The sequence below is a fragment of the Hirundo rustica genome, chromosome Z, assembly GCF_015227805.2.
Source record: "Hirundo rustica isolate bHirRus1 chromosome Z, bHirRus1.pri.v3, whole genome shotgun sequence".
NCBI lineage: Eukaryota > Metazoa > Chordata > Aves > Passeriformes > Hirundinidae > Hirundo > Hirundo rustica.
In genome coordinates, this window is record NC_053488.1 from 86550430 (window position 1) to 86567930 (window position 17501).

Here is a 17501-nt window from a genome sequence, read left to right on the forward strand (position 1 = left end):
CATATTTATTTAATGCATGAGTTATATTCTCTGAGCTGTTGGAGGTGAATAATGCTCATACAGCTCCAGGTAGATAAAGTTTTTAAGTGCATGAGAAGAAATAACTTGGTGGTCTTACTAGTGCAATTTTTACCTTTAATATTTCTCCCTTGTTTTGAGAGGGATGTGGCATGTCAAGTGGATCAGGGCTGTGACTGATGGGTTTAAAAACATGCTTTCTGAAAGAAAATAAACCAGCTGGCAAATAGAAGTGCCTGTTGGTTTGGGCTGTGCAGGGAGCAATTCACGTTCCCCACGTTCCCAGCGCTGTGTTCAGTCTGGAGGTTGATGCTTCATTTGCCAATCCCTGTTCCTGCAATTTAGGCAGAAGACAGAGGATGAAATACTTAAGCATATTGAATTAAGAGCAAGAAACCTCCTAGCAGATTTTTGTGTGCTTTCCCAGGATGATACTCCATTCACTGTTAGTGTTTACTGTGTATTTCTTTGCTCTGCAGTATAATTCTTACTTTCATCTATTCATCTGGATGTCAGCTAGAAATTAAAATAAAAAGACTGCACTCTAAATGGATTCCTGAATGCTTTTATAAAGCATGGCAGGTTTAACAAACAATCTCGATAAAAGTAGTTCCCATTTTGCTTCAATAATCAGAAAGGTTGTTTGTGTCCCTGGTCAGACTGTAGCTGTCTTGGCTTTATTTCTTGCTTATTCTGTTGTATTGTATATGTGAGTGCAGCTTTTAGCATTTATATTTTTAGTGATGTTTAAAATCAAAATCCTTAAATCAACATTATTTTTTTCCATTAAAGAGATGCATTTGATACAGTCCCCAAGAAATGCTTCCAGCACATGCCATTTTTAATTGCTTTACCAATTACGATTCCTCGAGTCTAGCTAATAAATTTCTGCCTAACTGTGCACTTATTCAGAGCATGGGCAAGATGTAGACACCGTTCAGATGTGAAGACCTATTACAAGATTGAAATAGATTTCTAATGCATTTATCATTCATCTTTGCAGAGTGTGATTTCAATCAGAAAAAAAAAAAATGATGAATGGTTTGACAGTTTCCACCCATATACGCTAAAACATAATATGCTGCTTCTAGTTTCAGCTATTACAGACTTTAACATGCAATGTGACCTTGGTCTGCAAAGCATGTTTGGTTAGCACAAAAACTTAATCATAAGAAGTCATAAGTAGAATCCTTCTTCTTTACTGCCCTTTTTCTGGGACTTGGAAATTTATTGCTTCTGGGACAGGTAGGATATGAACAATGGGCCAAATAGAGTCCAGGGTTATCTCATCTGTGTGAAAACTGCTGCTGAAAATCGATGTGACCTCTGCTACACTGTCATCCCAATTCCCACCCTCTGTGTCCTATTTGTCTTTTGGTAGAAGCTTAGATCTGTGTGCTGTCTCTATGTGTCTCTCTTGGGCCAGATTATCAAAATGAATCATTGCCTGCATACCTCTTATATTTCTATTTATTTTCCTGGTGTTGACTAGGTCTGATGAAATATGATTCTTTTTGCATTTGATCCTCACTGCAGCAAGCAGCACCTAATTTAGCTGTGTCTATCTCTTTAAAGAAGAGTAATACTATTTTGAAACTTCAATCTGCTGTACAGTAGCATTACAAACCATAGACCATGCAACCTGTCTTCACAGTCAATAGTAATTTTCCTTTCGGCCAATTTAATGTTATTACTTTCATCTCCAAATAGCAGAGATTTCTAGGGGTGTTAGAGCAGTTCCAGTTTTGTTATGCATACTTCATGTATTGCTTTCTTTTTCAAATGCCACTTCTGTTTAGTCTTTTGTGACTCCATGGCTTCGCTGTTATTTCTGTGCGGCATCATGTGCGACAGCTAATCAGCTTATTTTAAAAACTCTGCCACTGATATATTTAAGTATGAGAAACCGTGTGTCTGAATCAGCACAAACTTCGTGGTCTGAGTTTGTTACCCGAGCTGGGATTATTTTTAAAAGGTTCACTTGAATTCCATCTAAGATGCTGTCTCTGAGGACGTGTAGAGGTTGCTGGCTTTTGTTATTAGTCCTGAAAAATAATTAGGAAGATACTCCGTTTAATGAACTCACAGAGCAAAGACAAAATACTCCCAAACCAGAGATTTCAAAGAATACTTGAACACTGCTAGTGCTCCTGGTTTCTTGTCAGGTGGATGCAAAAAGTGCACCTCGATGGAGGCTCCTGGAGTGTGTTACACCAGGAAGTAGTGCTGCAGGGGAGATACCCTGGGTTAATTAGTTGTCAGATTCTTTTTAAGTTGTTTATTCCTTGAAAACTGGACTGGGAGAAAGAGGTCTTTTGAATATGGTGTAGTCCAATTGTAAATTCGGGCTTTGGTATGACCAAGGTAGCTGAGAGATGAAACTCTGGGGGCTGGCTGTGCAGCTGCCCTGGGCAAGCACTGGTGTCAGGATCTCATGGCCAAGGCAGGGATCACAGGCATCACTGAAAGGCAGGTGCTGGGCAGACACTCACCATGATTTCTGCAAGTGCAGGATCATGAGATATATGTGTATGTATATATCTAGACTGGAATGTTGCACAGAAGTCTTTTTTTTTAGCATTTCAGAGTGAAAGAATTGTACGGAGTTTGGCTTCAGAGACAGCTAGATTTTAATTGTGTAGTTTTCAGCAATTAAGATGAGTATGTGGGAGGAAGTAGTCACAAGGATCTGAGAGAAGGAGCTGCATCTACTGTCCTGAAAGATCCTTTAATTATTCTATTCAAAAATGGGAGTTCATTGGTAATAATACTGATTCCTCACCAAATTGAAGAGATTATTGGAAAAAAACCCATTTCTAACACCGTTTCTGTCTGGATACACATTTCTGCTGTCTGTGCAAAGCTTGATCTATACCCACATTTGAAAGAAGGAGTGAAAGGGAAGCTGCCAGGCCCCAGTTTGCTCTCTGTAGGAGATGCTCCAGCTCTGTGCAGTGCTGGCAGAGGGGATGGATGACTCAGTGGAGATTATTTACTGCTGAGCACAGGAAGGGGAAAGGTAAAGGAGTAAAGAGATGTGATACATTCCTTGATTAGAATTTTGCCAAGGTTATAGCAACAAAAAAACGCACATCACAAAATGGCAAACATGATAGAATGAAGACAGGTCATTCAGGTTTAATGAACTGCGTAATACTGTTATAATTCTGTGGTATAATTCTGTAGAATTTGAGATATAATAATAGTCTGTACTCCATTACGGCTGTGTTATAGTCTCAGTGTATTGATTATTGCTCTGTACTATTTTGCCAACTTGCCTTGGCAACAGTCCCAGCTGCCCAAAGACTGAAACAATGTTTATTTTACTAACGCACTCATATTTTGACTTCCAGATAAACAAAATGCTAGTTTCTAGAGATTACAGTCACCTATATTTCCAATGCTTTCTGATGTTGCTTTTAAACCTATCTTTACAGAAGAGGTCCAAATTGCCATTCCAATAATGAAACCAACCTTAGATAAAGTCCAACTGGCTGGACAGGCCTTGCCTCCTGGATTTCCGGCGCCATTTCTTTTTGCTGATGGTCTTTCATCAGTAGAAACACTATTAACCAACATTCAGGTAAATTCTTCTCTACAGGGACAGGTTATGTCATGGTAGATAACGTGTTTCTTTTTGGACTCTTAAAAAAGTTTTAGAAACTATTTTGTATTTGCAGTTTCTCATCTCTTTTATTTAATGTCATGCTTATGTTTCCTCTCTCCCTGGTGTTACCAGTCATGGAAAGGTTTCATACATTTTATATTTGGTATAATAATAACTAATAGTTGGTAATAACGGTCATACTGAAATTCACTGTTCTCATTATTCCTGCAATGCTTGTCTCTGCAGTTACAGAGGTGAGCAGAGACTTGGCACTGTGTGTGTAACGAAATTAGCCAAAGTTGTACTGAATGATTCTGTGCCACCAAATTCCTCATACGTAACTCCAACATTAGCTACTTTCAATGCCCAGTTGTGCTCCCAGTCTGTAGGTTCCTGCTTCTAATCTTTCTGTTTTCCTAGAGGGTGTAAAAGAAACAAGTGGATAAATTTAGTCGCTGCTGAAAGAAAGTGGTATTTTGAGATCTTGCATTTATGTGTGTTTTAGGGCCTGCTGAAGGTGGCTGTGGACAATGCAAGGGTCCAGGAAAAGCAGATACAGCAGGAAAAGAAAGAGTTAAAGATGGAGCTTTGTAGAGAGCGAGAACTACGAGAGAGCTTGGAAAGGCAACTGACAGCTGAGCTGCAAAGCAGAGGTGAGTGAGTGAAAAATGGAGTTGAGGTTTCTATGAAATGTGTAACCCTTTGGCATTTCTAGCTGGAGCTGTCGAAGGCTCAGAGTTCACTGACATTCATACTCCAGTGTAATGCAGCAGCGGACCTGCACTGGTAATGAAAGATTTAAATTTCATAAAACCAGAGCAAAGCACATGTTTCTGTAAACAGAAAGAGCAGCAGCTGAAGGATTATTACCTGTAGGGCAACTGGCCCCAGAGAGTTTTGGCAGGTTCTAAGGAGGGAAGCTGGGGCAGTTCCATGGCTTCCAGGTGCATCAACATCACTCTGCCCAGGTATTCCCAGCCTGATTCCTTCATTTGACAGCTTTAGTTCCTTTTTGTTTCTGCTGTTATCCTCCAAGCATTGAGAATCATCAGAATTTCTGTGGGAAAGATGCGGCTCTCAGTTGGGTATTTAGGTGATTTTTGTCATTACTTCCCTAGTCCACATTTCTGCAGCTTCAGTGCTGCTCAGTTTGTCTTGTAGAGAACTTCAGCACAACAGAATAAAGCTGTGAGAAATTGTCAGCACAAATGCAAAATCTGAAGCAAATAATCCTATGGTTTTTTTGCATCAGGAGATTGAGGTACAGTAGCACACCCCAAATGGGGCCTTCTGAGACAAAACCATGACTGGTTAGAAGCTTTTGATAATAATAGGCAATTAAATTGGTAAATCTGAATGTTTCGCTGTGCTGTTGCAAAGGAGGCAGAATATTAGTATTCTTTTTAAAATTCAGATCTACATCTGAAGGAAGGGAACAGCATTTAATGTTCCGAAAGCTACTTCTAGGTTACATCCATGAAATCAGGAAGATGAAACTAGATAAGACCAAAAGTGTAGGTGCCTAGTCCTATCTCCCCGTGCTTTTTGAATGGAAATTGGGTGTGTGGAACTGTCTGCAGTGCCAGGTCTCACTTAGAGGCACCAAAGGGCACATCTCAGTCAAGCTGTGGAGGGTCAGTACATCCTGCTGAAGCTGTTAAATTGCAGTGGGTGTCCAGAAGTGCTGCATCACCTAAGTGTGGTGGTACCCTGTATTTCTGTAAAACAAAATTTAGCTCCTTAGGAGAGCACAGTGTGGCCCTTCTGAATCTCAATTAACTCACCAAAAACTTCAAAAGTCATTCACAGACTTTGATGGCTCCTGACTTAAGAGAGAATTTCACCAAGAATCAGCATCCTCAGAATTGTTTGTCTTTGAGGTCACCACCACATGCGTATCTTTATTGTCACAGGGGTCTTTGACACCTTTGAGTATTGAACATAAACTAATTTTTTACTGTCTCCATCATCTATTATTGTGCCCTGATAACCATTCTTACACTCTATTTATATTTCAGCCACAATTCAAAAACGCTTGAAGAAGGAGAAGAAGGCAAAGAGAAAATTGCAGGAAGCTTTGGAATTTGAGTCCAAGAGAAGAGAACAAGTGGAACAGGCTCTTAAACAGGCCACATCAGGTGATGGTCTCAGGATGTTAAATGGTAATGTCATAGTTGGCCTTTCACAGTCAGCTTAAAATGATGTTTGATTGAGTGAGGGGAAAAAGGAAAAAAGAGATGATGCACAGAGCAAATTTCAGAATAAACCCGCACAATTCTTTCCTGAAATAATGAAAAATCTATTTCAGGCCATGTGCTCTGGGTCGTGAAATAAAAAAAATAAATAAGTGTGCAACTAGAGAAGCAGTCAGAGCAGTTTACGCAGAGATGACAAGAAATGCTGAATATATTACAGAGAAATCTGTTACAGTGCCAGCTAAGACAATGTGAAATTTGGTTCCTATAAGGTTCTCTGAACTCTTCTCTCCCAGCAGATTCATTTATAGAACTGCTGAGCTTCATTTTAGAAGCTGTTTGGCTGAAGTTTGCTCAGCCTCAGGACCTATTAAGTGCGTTAAATATGTATCAGCTTTCAGAGCTGACTGGGTTTTGAACACTTCCCAAATATTCTTGTGAAACAAAAGCAAATCAGTTAATCTCCTAAACGGTGATTAAGTTCTGGCTACGAGGAGGATTTGCCTTTTGTGCTGAAGATCGTTCTGGCCAAACTTTAGCTCTTTGGTTTGAATGTTTAAGACTGAACTTACCTGAGATCTAATTCATTTCAGGTTCTGCAGCTAAGATTTAGTCTGTGCATCCCTACCTGGAGTCTCTGCAGAGGCTCAGGAATCAGTGTGACATTCAGCCTCTGCTGCACTCAAGTGTCTTGTGGTGTGTTAATTTGTGCCGCCTGCTTTGGGCACTGCTAGAGACTGCAGAATGCGAAAAACTGCTTGACTGCTAAGCAAAAATAATGAATTTGGCTTGTCTGGAGTTCTCAGCTGTGAGAGCTGCCCACATTGTTCTCTAAAGCCAGGGCAAGGCTGTGTGTGTACCCTGCCACCGCAGTGCTCTGCAGGAGATGTGAGCTGTGATTTATCTGGGCACCCAAGGGATGTACACTCTGTGAGTACGAGAGCAGCATCTTTCAGAGGCATCCTCTCATCTGCTGCTTTATAGCCCTGCACATTCCTGGAAGCAGGGCCTGGCTGGTGTCCCTGGAGCACTGGCAGTGGCCGCGGGGGATCCAGGTGTGGATTTACAGCCGCAGTCACATTGGGTGGGGGAGAGTGGGTGGCCAGAATCAGCAAAAAATCTTCTCCACCACATCCTCTGGATCAAGCAAATGCTCAGACTGGATTCCACGGACAGAACCAGTACCTTGAGAGAAATGTCAGAAAAAACCTAAAATCATGATGTGCTCTAAGGTCACTCCCCTGGGTGCTGCCACTGCAGAGAAGCACCTGCTGCTCACACACCAACCAGGAGCACCCAGCAGTTCTGGAAGCCACAAATCCAGGGATACCAACATTCCAGCAGTGTGATTAACACACCTTTACATCTGTTAGTGTGGGCCTGACTGCAGCATTTTGATTTGCAGGCACACTCAGGTAGTCATATATATGTTAGTGCCTGCAAGAAGCTGATATTTACATGCTAATCTGATTGCACATGCAAATCAGGTAGCTCATTAGCATCTTAATCCACAATTTAATTGCAGGTACAATTTTATGACAACAAAATGTGAAGGACTATTCTGAGTATTTTTAATTTTGCTCTGACAGTCTGTCTCATTTAACAGATGCTAGTATTAGTTACTGATGACTTTGTCATTTTTGGTATATAGAGCATGTACTCTGAAAGGTTTGGGAAGAAAGAATATTTTCAGATTGATAGGTCAGTACCCTGCACTTGCCTTCAGAACTGGAATCTGAGTAAGGGAAACCCTGAAGAATAGCACTCACTTGTAATTTTATAAGGGGGAAAAAAAAAAGTATGTGTGAAAATACTGCTTTTTTGATCATATGTACATTTATAGAGCTATATGTGCTCACATGACATATATTTCATTTACACATTTATTGCTGAGCTATTGCTCTCCTATAAGGACTGTACTTTTCAGGGTTGCCCTGCTTTCAGTCAGAGCTCAGTTATTGCAGGGTCACCAGCAAAGCATCACCTCTGTGACAGATCCTGACACTCCAGCTGAAGGGATCTGTGAAAGCAACAGTGCAGTTATTCCCTGTTTGAGGATGTCCAGAACAGGCTTTTGCACAGAAAAACTCTCAATCTGTATACACAGCTCCCTTTCAGGTATGGGTTTTTCCTTCCTGTAATTTCTAAGGGCTGTATGATAAGGGAAGCAGATGTTTCTCCAGGATTTGAGGTGCCATGGATTCAAATCACATCTCCTTCATGCTAATCCTTGTTGGCACAAGGTGGCTCGTGGCATCTGTTCCCGTAACACCCTGGGGTGTTGGAGACCCTGCCCCCACCCCAAGGACTGTGCAGACAGAGAGATCACCAACATGAAATTAAACAGATCCAAAGTGAGTGTCATGAGACTCCTTCTCAAGTTGGAGAGAGGAAAAAAAAAAAAAAAAAAAAAAAAAAAAAGCACAATCCTCTTTGGAAAGCTCTTGTCAGAGATCTGGAAATATATCACATAATATGACAGCTGTAATTTTGGTTTGGGTGGTAACACATGCTCACACATCCCGAGCTGGGGTTGGAAATGCAATTTGCACAGTTCTTATCTGTAACATGCACTCACACAAACTGATACACACACCCCAAAACTGTTTCCTGGCACTGGCTATATTCTTCAGCTCCGTAATTTGTAGGTATTTGGCTATATACAAGAGTCGATGTAGTTTAATGTTATCACAGTTTAATTTCAACTCTTATTTGTCAGATGCTCTCATTCTCCAAGAGGATTTTGCAGACATATTATTACCACATGTTGGTTATTATCTGATCGCCAGACAAATGTGAAACACGTTAAAAATAATTCACTGTGAGACCAGTAATGTTTGCACATTTTGGAAACAATTTACTACTGAAAATTCTATGAGGACCAAATGTTTTATGCAAGACCATATTAACTTGGAGAGCACCCTAGTTTGCTATAAATATTTTTCTAAAGATGCCTGAGAGAGGGGCAAAAGGGAATACATTAATCTTCCGTCTCCCGTTTTTCAGATGCTGGAATTCCAGATATGGAAATAGAACACAATGGAACCCAACATGACAGTGCAGCGATGCAAGGTGCAGTATGTACGACAGCTCCTCACCTGTATGCTTGGCATTAAAAATTAAGTGAAATGTGGAATAATGTTTATGTCTGTTTTCCTACTTTAGGATAAATGAAACTTACAGATCTTCAGTATGTTTTCCTGTTCGATACAGAAAACCTTTGTAAGAACAGTACTTTACAAGATCAGAAATTAACTTTAAGTAGAGATGATAATTATCTGAGGTGATTTAGAGGTGATATTTGTTTTAAAACTCATATTTATCTAACAAGGTGTTTGCCCTTCGTTTAAAAGGGGTTTTACTTTCGATTTATCATTTGACATATCGTACCTCTGGTCTTTACCTACCTATCAAGATTGCGGATTTTTTAAAAAATGCATGAACTGTAAGCAAAAAAGAAAAGCCATGTTCACGTTATGGGCAGCTATCTGGTGCTACTTTTCCTTCACTGTGTGTAAGTGCATCAGCTCCAGGTACGGTCTGAGTGTGTCCTAAAGAGCAGGAAATGAGCTGTGGCTGCAGTTCTAGGATGTGAGGAGTTGTGAAATCCTCATTTTGGGGAGCTGAGAAACAGGGATATTCCCAAGGGATATTCCCATTCCTCTTGGAAGCCTCTTTGAGCCACACAGAAAATCTGCAGTCACCTGTGATAAAATCTAGTCTGAACAATTTGAACATTGAAATTCTCTGATGAAAGTCCAGCTTGTAGAGTTTTTGTCCCTTCAGTCCTGTGCCGTGTTCATTCCAGACCATTCAGTTCTGTGCTGGCTGCTCTGGCAGGCTGGAGACAGCTCCGTTTTCCATAGAAGTGCTGCTTCTTAGAGCAATCCCACTCTTTCTCCTGCATCATGTAATGGTAATGTGCAAAAAAACCCCTGTGCTGAGGTAACTAAAGGCAATTCGTGCAGACAGGGGAAGGGTTGCAGTGCACTTAAAGACACAAATCTCACTCGAGCATTTCTCTTCAGCAGGGGAAGGTTTGACTTGCATACCTCTGGTATGCATCTGTCGTCCATCTGTCATTCTTACAGGAAAGCTTTCAAATATTTTTACTGCTGTCACTTCTTGTGATTTTAGATTCATATGCTCTGAAGGAGAATCACAGCTTAATGGTAATGCAGATATATATGTCTGACATATGTGTGTGTATATATATGTGCACATAGGATAAGAGCTGTGCTCTAAATATTGCAATTGGAAAATTGCTGCTGCCAGAAATAGTCAAAATATTGGGTGAGCACTTGGGACACATGTATTTAAATTTGGTGAGCAAAATGTTCTTTACATTTCTGATCTGTGTGTGGTACCTGCTGAGAGGAGTGCTCAGTGCTCTTCCAAACAATTCTGAAAGTCAGAGGTGTTTCTGGGCAGACTCTGGTAAGAAGAGAAAGGTAATTTCAGTTTTCAGTTGAAGAAAAACCGTGACACTTGGCTCAAATGTGCATTTACATCAAAAATTATTACAAATACTGTGAGGAAAGTGATGCACAGCCACGAAGTTTCTTATGTTACCTGTAGTTTAATAATACACAGGAAAACCTTGTGATTTTTGCCATTTTTATTTCAGGTTGGGTTTTATAGTTTCCTTTTTTTATTCATCTGATCCCAACTACATCATCTCTCCAGTTATGAGAGGCTTTGGCCTCGGGAAGTTTTTGTTAAGCGTGGCCAAAGGGAGAGCGGGATATTCCCTGTGTTCTGTGTCCCTGGGCTCAGTGAGAGCAGGACATGGCTTGAGCATCAGGAGCTGCATCCCTGTCCCTCCAAGGCAAAGCCATTCCCTTCCCTTCTCTGCCCAGCTGGCTCTGACCCCCCGGCGTGGTAATCCTGCTTGTGTGCAGACGTGAGGAGCTGAGCCACTTGGTCACTAAACACTCTCAGCTGATAAAAAGCTTTCTAGAGAGCTCTCTGTGGAGCTTGTTTAGATTTCAAAGTGTTCCTGTCTCTTTCATTTTTATTTATGCTGATACTGTAATAACTTTTCATACCCTTTCCCTTTGATAACCATTAGTGTCCCTGACAGCTCCTATTGCTGTTGCAGCTCTGACAATTCGAGCACACTCCCTCACTGCCCCTGTCATTTGCTGCCTTTGTTTCTCGGACCCTGGGAGGAGGAAGGGGCAAAACACATGTCCCTAATACAAAGCTGTTTACAGGCTTCCAAAATCTCTTTCTGTTGCTCAGAAGAAAAGCTTTAGCATCAATACAGAGCTTTCTTTTTCTGCTGTCAATAGCTCTGCTGGACAGAAATCTATCATTGACACAGTGCTTTTCCTTTGAAATTCAATTAGTTCCACTGCCAGTATCTCCTTAAGACGGTTTAAAGGAAAATTACAGAACTACTGCACAGCCACCTTTCACAGTGATTAAGTCATATCATATTTTATGCTCATTTCTTAAAATGATTTTATTAACACAAGCTGTTCATGTACTGCGTTTCTGATCTGCATTATAAATCTTTTCCATTTAGTTGACTCATTTTCCCTCTGCTTTGTATATTAATTGAACAGAAATTTCCCGCAGATGAGACTTAAAACTTTTTTGAACTTTGCAGTCTAATGCCTCCATCCTCCCTATCCCAGATGTAGTTTAGAGCTGGAGCTGGGAGGTTTTTAGCTGGCGGAGGAGATCAGTGGTGGTTGCAGTGGAGCAGAGCTGATGATGAGCGCACAGACACCCTCCTGCTCATCCTTCCACCACTCACTCTTGGGCCAGCACCACGGTGCATCAACCATTTTATCAGCCAATCTCCCTTCCACATAAAATAAACATACTGGGTGTCATTAAGTGCACCTTCAGATCAATGATTTTTGCAAATGACATTCAAGTACCATTCGAGTAGTGCATTTTTGCTGATAAAAGCAAATTAAATTAGCACAACTACAAGTGTGCTGATAAAAACTAAAACCGAACAGCAGCACCATTAGCTAACAAAGTAATATTTTCTCTTTACTGCTTTCTGCCATTTAGTTATTATCCTATTGGAAATCTAATTATAATCCTTTTACTCCCTAGTCAAACTTCACAGTTTTTGCAAGCTTAGCACTGACAAGTGATTTCATTACATTTGATTGCCCGCGCCCAGATTGACTTAACTTCACTCCGAGACCTAAAAGCCCTCTCAGTTTCTCAGATTCCCTGTTTGCACATTACAGCAACAGCTCCTTTAATTAATTAGCATGAACAGCAGTAACATGAACTGCTGAACAGAAAATAACATCGTTTTATGATCGCAGGGAGACTTCTCCTTTTGCATGTTTATACCTTAGTTAACTTTTGTATTACAATATTTCATTGTTAGGGGATATTGGAGCAATCAGCAAAGCAATGTTAGCTTAAAATCTTAAAAAAGTAGGTGTTGCAGTAATATGTGATAACAGCAATTTACAAAAAAATAAAATACTCTGAATTTCAGGACGGAGGCAGCAGCATAGGCAGGCAGGCTTTCCTGAGGTGAAAATGGACTTCACTTTGCCTGCAACAGGAATGTGACCCAGGGCTGCTGCTGATGCTTTTGTTTGTGACATAACCTGGCAGAGATTTGGCACAAAAACTCTTGGGTTACCGTGAATAACATTTTTATCTGATTGTCAAAGATGAAGGACTGGTGTAGCTTGGAACATATTTTGGGGTTTATCGTGTAGAAGACTGGACTTTAGTTTATTGGTGTTCCGCTCTAACCAGTGAGTTTTCAAATCCAAGCTGCTTTATCTGAGTCTTTGGCCTGTTGTTCTTTATCCCATGTTCTTCCCCTAGAGCGCATCCTGCCCTGGAGGCTGTGAATTATTAAACCCCTGGTAGCTACCTCGTGCTGCGTCATTGCAGAGTTCCTAGAAAAGCTGTTTTAAAGCTTCTGTGCAGTTCCCAGACTGTCACTCCATGCCCACACTGGCCATGTGCAGCTGAGAGCTGCCCCCACAGGGGCTCACCAGGAACGGGGCCTTACAGGCACTGACTGGAAATCCTGGGTTTAGTACAACATTTTTTTAGCTCTGTTAACGTGGATGAGGAAATACTTGACAGGGTCTATTCAGCAGCCTTACACACAAAATAAGTTGGGGGGAAACTCCAACCCAGCATCTCTGTGGGTGAGCAGCCCTGCAGGGTCAGGTACCACGGTCCTGAGGGGAGGAGAGGTTTTGGTACCAGTCCCAAGGGATCCCCTGGGCCCAGCCTTGATACCTAGATCCAGCCCTGCTCTGGATATCAGAGAGGGCACCTCTGCAGGGGTGGAGAGAGGCCATAGGAAAGCGTGAGAGATGAAAACAAGCCAACCTTTGTTGGTACTGCTGCTCGCAGAACCAGCATTTACCGTGTTCTTCCTGGGTCTAGAGGGATCCCTGCCTTCCTCTCTCATTGCTCAGTTTGAAGGATATTTGCAGATAAACAAGAAGTTTTGCTGGACAACTAATACACAGGCAGAGGAGTAATTTTTACTTGTCATTCACCTGAATGATCAGCCCAGATCTATTTTCTTTTCATGGTCGTGAGGGGATCCTTTGCTGAGTTTTGGTAATTGCTTGGGGCTTTACCCACTAGCAGGAGCCTGGATTTATTCCCCTTCCAGGCAGGCAGCACTCCTGTCTGCCAAGGGCTGTAGGGAAAGAGGGTTTTTCTTAGGGATGTGATCCTTTTTAGAAGCAAACTGGTTTTGTCTGTTTTTTTTCCTTGAACAAAGTAAGACACTGGTTCAAACTAATTAGCCCCAGCTTTGCAAGTTAATTTATTGTTACAGCATTGCATTTCCCATGTGTTTCTTCCTCCAAAGCTGAGCTTGGCTCTATCTAGCTGAGGTTTACCCAGCCTGGGAATGGTGGAGAGCTCATCTCCTGTGCAGTTGGACACTTGTGGTATCCTGTGAGACACCTGGATCCTGCTCTCTGGAGCAGGAGCTGTGCAGAGGCTCCCAGAGGGCACAGCCTGGCACAGGGCTGCCCTTGGCCATCCTGCCCTTGCTCTGGCCACACAGCCAGCTCTCAGCTCCACCTCACCTTATTCCACCTGCTCTCCCAGCTCCTCCTCCAGCTCAGCTGGCAGAGCAGGATTAACAGTTTATTATTTCATCCCTGCTGCCCATGTTCTCTGCAGCCTGTAGTGCTGAGTACGTGGATAATTTACTGTTACTGATAAAACATATTTGTCTGTTTTCTCACTACATAGCAGACCCCACATTTCCTTCCTCCAGTGAATTTCTTCACAGTTGTCACTGTCCCACAGCGCCCTTGGCAATCTCAAGGTGTAGATGCAGCCACGGTGTTTCTTCTCTCCCTGGACTGGGTTTGCACACCAGCATTGCTGGGGCACATTAGGAGGGTACACATGCAGGTTTTGTTTTAAAGTAGTTTTAGGGAAATACAGCTGAATTTAAAGCAGACATCTTGCAAAGAAAGGATTCAGAAAATTCAGAGATGCGGAACAGGCTGGGAAAAAATGTTAAACGTGAATAAATATGGAGATGATGATTATTGCCTTTGTATTTGTCCTTTATGCACCAATTAAAACCTTGAAAGAAAAAGACAAATTATGATATTGTGGCTAAAAAGAGTGCAAGAGCTACCCTGGGCTAACAACTCAGGGAAGAGAATGCCATCCTAAGGGAAATTTCCAATTATTAACACACTGGCTCACCAAAAAACTCGAAGATCTTTACTTGTCTTATACATTGTGAAGGGGGAAAAAACCCTCCTTTCTAAATGTCTTGCTTATTAAGTTAGTCATGCATTGCTCTGTAGGCTGTAAAGCAGTGTAACATGCACAAGGGGCTCATGAGCATATTTAGTGTTAGGGAATATCATTTATACCGTTTTTATATTGTCAGTACTACCCCTAGAGAATGAGATTAGGCTTTAAACTACTGTAAATCTACGCTTTTGCTCACCTTTGTATAATTTCGTTTCTTAATAGAATGAAGCCCACATAAATGAATATTTGATTAAGGGATAAACCTGATAAAAGAATACATTTATTGCACACAGATTTATTCAAATCTTTGCTATATAATACAGTAAAGTGCTATAAAATGGTCTGTAGCTTGCAGTCAGCTGCACTGAGGAGATGGTGAATATTCTCCAGAAAAGATTAATTTGACAACATCACATTGTCTTTCCTGTGTAAGTGGGGGCACAGCTGCTCCCAACACGTTAATTCCTCAGAGGTGGTTGCTGTGTGACGTGCATAATGCCATGAAATTCAGTTTATTGCACAGCAACAAAAAAGTATTTTAATTTCTGGAGAATAATTGAGGATGTTAGAAAAAAAGGAAATATTTAACTATGCACTTTCTGTTCACTGATCAATTATATCTCCTGGGTGGCTGCACTGGGCTTGAGCTGTGGCATTTACTTTTCTCTCTTACAGGTATTCCAGATGACTCCATTGAAATTTTCTTGAGAAATAAAGGGGATTGGAAAGAAATACGGAAACCTGTTCCAAAGTATAGTCAGCCCATAGTACCCTCAATATCCTCCTGTTACCTTAATTTAAAAAATTAATGCTTTAAATTCAGTAAGAACATAAAGAACAGCCTCCACTAGGAAGAAGTCATGTGCAGCTTCCTTAGGATCATGAGGAAAAGGAAAAAAAAACAAACCCAAACCACAAACAAGCCTCACAGTGCTCAATCCTTCATTTCTGCTGACCCCCCCCCCCAGGCTTTAGTAATTCCCCACTAGGTTTAGGACAAGAATTTTCATCAGCCAATGGCCTGAAACTAATTTTAGTCCTTTCTTTGGAGGCTCCCAAATGTCCCTCTGGAGTTGTTATGTCCCTGGCTCTTGTGATCTTTATTTGTGCTTACATCCAAAATACGTATTAAATCATCTCGGTTAGGAGAGTCTGAGCCTCCTTAAAACTACAAAACATTCAATTACTAATTAGCTGTTTCCTGTTCCTAATGAAGTGAACATGTCGGATTTGGATTAAAATTCAGCTACTGCTCTCCTCTGTTTATGGTTCCAGATGTTTTTGTTTTATCTAGGAGGTTACTTTGACAGCTACTGCTAAATGATAAATCACTCATATTATGGCTGAAATGCATTTTGAAATTGAAATGTGGCAAACTTGGAGATTGCTCCAAGGATCAGTGTCAGTTTGCAGGTCAATACTTGTTCGTTCCTTAGGAGTGCTCAGTATTGGCGTATGTAAAACAATAATGGGAGAGATGTCAACATTATACAAAATGCTGCTCCGTATTATCGTTTTGCTATCATCTTCCAGATCAGTTCTTGCAGATTTAGCTGGGTGGATTCATGATTCATTGTATAATGAACAGGAATATGGATTCTTGTTAGCCTCAGTTTCTGTGGGCATTTCAGTATTTATTTTTTTCTCTGGGCTTAAAGTTGCCTAATGTGAAAAATCACAGTTGATAGGTACTATAACTAGGAATATTTTCATGAAGTGCTTTTCTGCTTCGTTCTCTAAATAAAGAAACAGAATTTAAGAGAAATGTGGTGGTTTCTGAATGAAGGAACAGTTTTCCAAGAACAGATCCTGATTTACATTTTTTGAAAGCAGTGCAGTTTTAACACCCGGTTCCCTGGCAGGTTTTGTGCAGTGACAAGGGTGTGTGGTGAAGCTGGTGCCTTGTCCCTGGGTCTGTCCCAGGAAGGCAGCAATCCAACACGGGCTGTCTTTGGGAGAAAAGGAGTGTTTGATTAAAAAAAAAAAAAAAGCCTTAAAGGAAGAAAATCCGAATCAGAGTGTTTTGCAACTTGTCCTGAGCCATTGCTGGGAAACCCAGGGCAAGTGGTGGTGGCTCTTTGTCCTTTTTGAGGGCTTGGCCGGGTGTTGTCACCCAATGCCTCCTTTTCCTACATACAACCTGCCCACGTGATGGACAGTTTAATTTATATCACTTGTGGATCTGCTCATTTGGCTTGAGGGGAAAAAAAGATCCACAACCACGAGAGGAAACCACCTAAGCGTCAGTTAATTATAAAACTGTGTAATTGACTTTTATTCTTTTTTTTTGTTTCCCTCCAGAAAACAGAACATACATCAAACCGACCATTATGTACTGAAGGAACCACCTATTGCTGAAAAATGTATAATGACCACTATGTGAAGACTATATAATTCTTGAGAAATGTCTGTTCCAACCTTTGATGCCTTCAGTACTGTATGAGGAACAGGATTTGTAGCATGAAACTTGAAGGACAATTTCAAGCAATTTACTGTTGCTGCATTGAAAACTGCCGTATTAAGAAATACTGAGTCTTTTTACAAGCTTACCATACCAAACCAAGCCTGTCACAGCAAATCATTTCTAGGAATATGGGGATAGAACGTAACTTTAGTATTTTTAAGCACATACATTAATTTTTTTCCCTCCCCCCACCCCCCAAAAAAAAAAAAAAAAAAAAAAAAAAAGAAAAAAAAGAAAAAAGAACTTTTATTTCCTTAGGAGGTGGCTATTACTGAATAGCAATGGCACAATGATTTTAAGCCACAGCGGTCCTCACTGGCTGTACATCATACAAGTCCAGTTTATCACTGAAACTGTTCAACATGGAGCTGTTTCGATTGTGTTTATAAATTAAGCTTTGTTTACTGAAGCAGATACTCAATATATATTAACGTTTTAAAAAGAAATGTGTGTACATTTTTTAAAAGAACGATGT

The 17501-nt window shown here is 40.9% G+C and overlaps 1 protein-coding gene across 3 annotated transcripts in view; it reads left to right on the top strand.

Moving 5' to 3' along the window:
• Positions 1–17166, top strand: part of DACH2 (dachshund family transcription factor 2) — a 256065-nt gene extending 238899 nt beyond the window's left edge. Inside the window, exons 8-12 of one of the 3 annotated variants that reach the window (XM_040090018.2) lie at positions 3456–3601; positions 4131–4278; positions 5644–5787; positions 8827–8892; positions 16864–17166. In XM_040090018.2, the coding sequence (XP_039945952.1) occupies positions 3456–3601; positions 4131–4278; positions 5644–5787; positions 8827–8892; positions 16864–16901 (542 nt within the window). In that variant the 3' untranslated portion in view covers positions 16902–17166. The remainder of the gene's footprint in view (positions 1–3455; positions 3602–4130; positions 4279–5643; positions 5788–8826; positions 8893–16863) is intronic. The other 2 variants (XM_040090019.1, XM_040090020.2) reach the window with 2 other exon arrangements.
• The last annotated feature ends 335 nt before the right edge of the window (positions 17167–17501 follow it).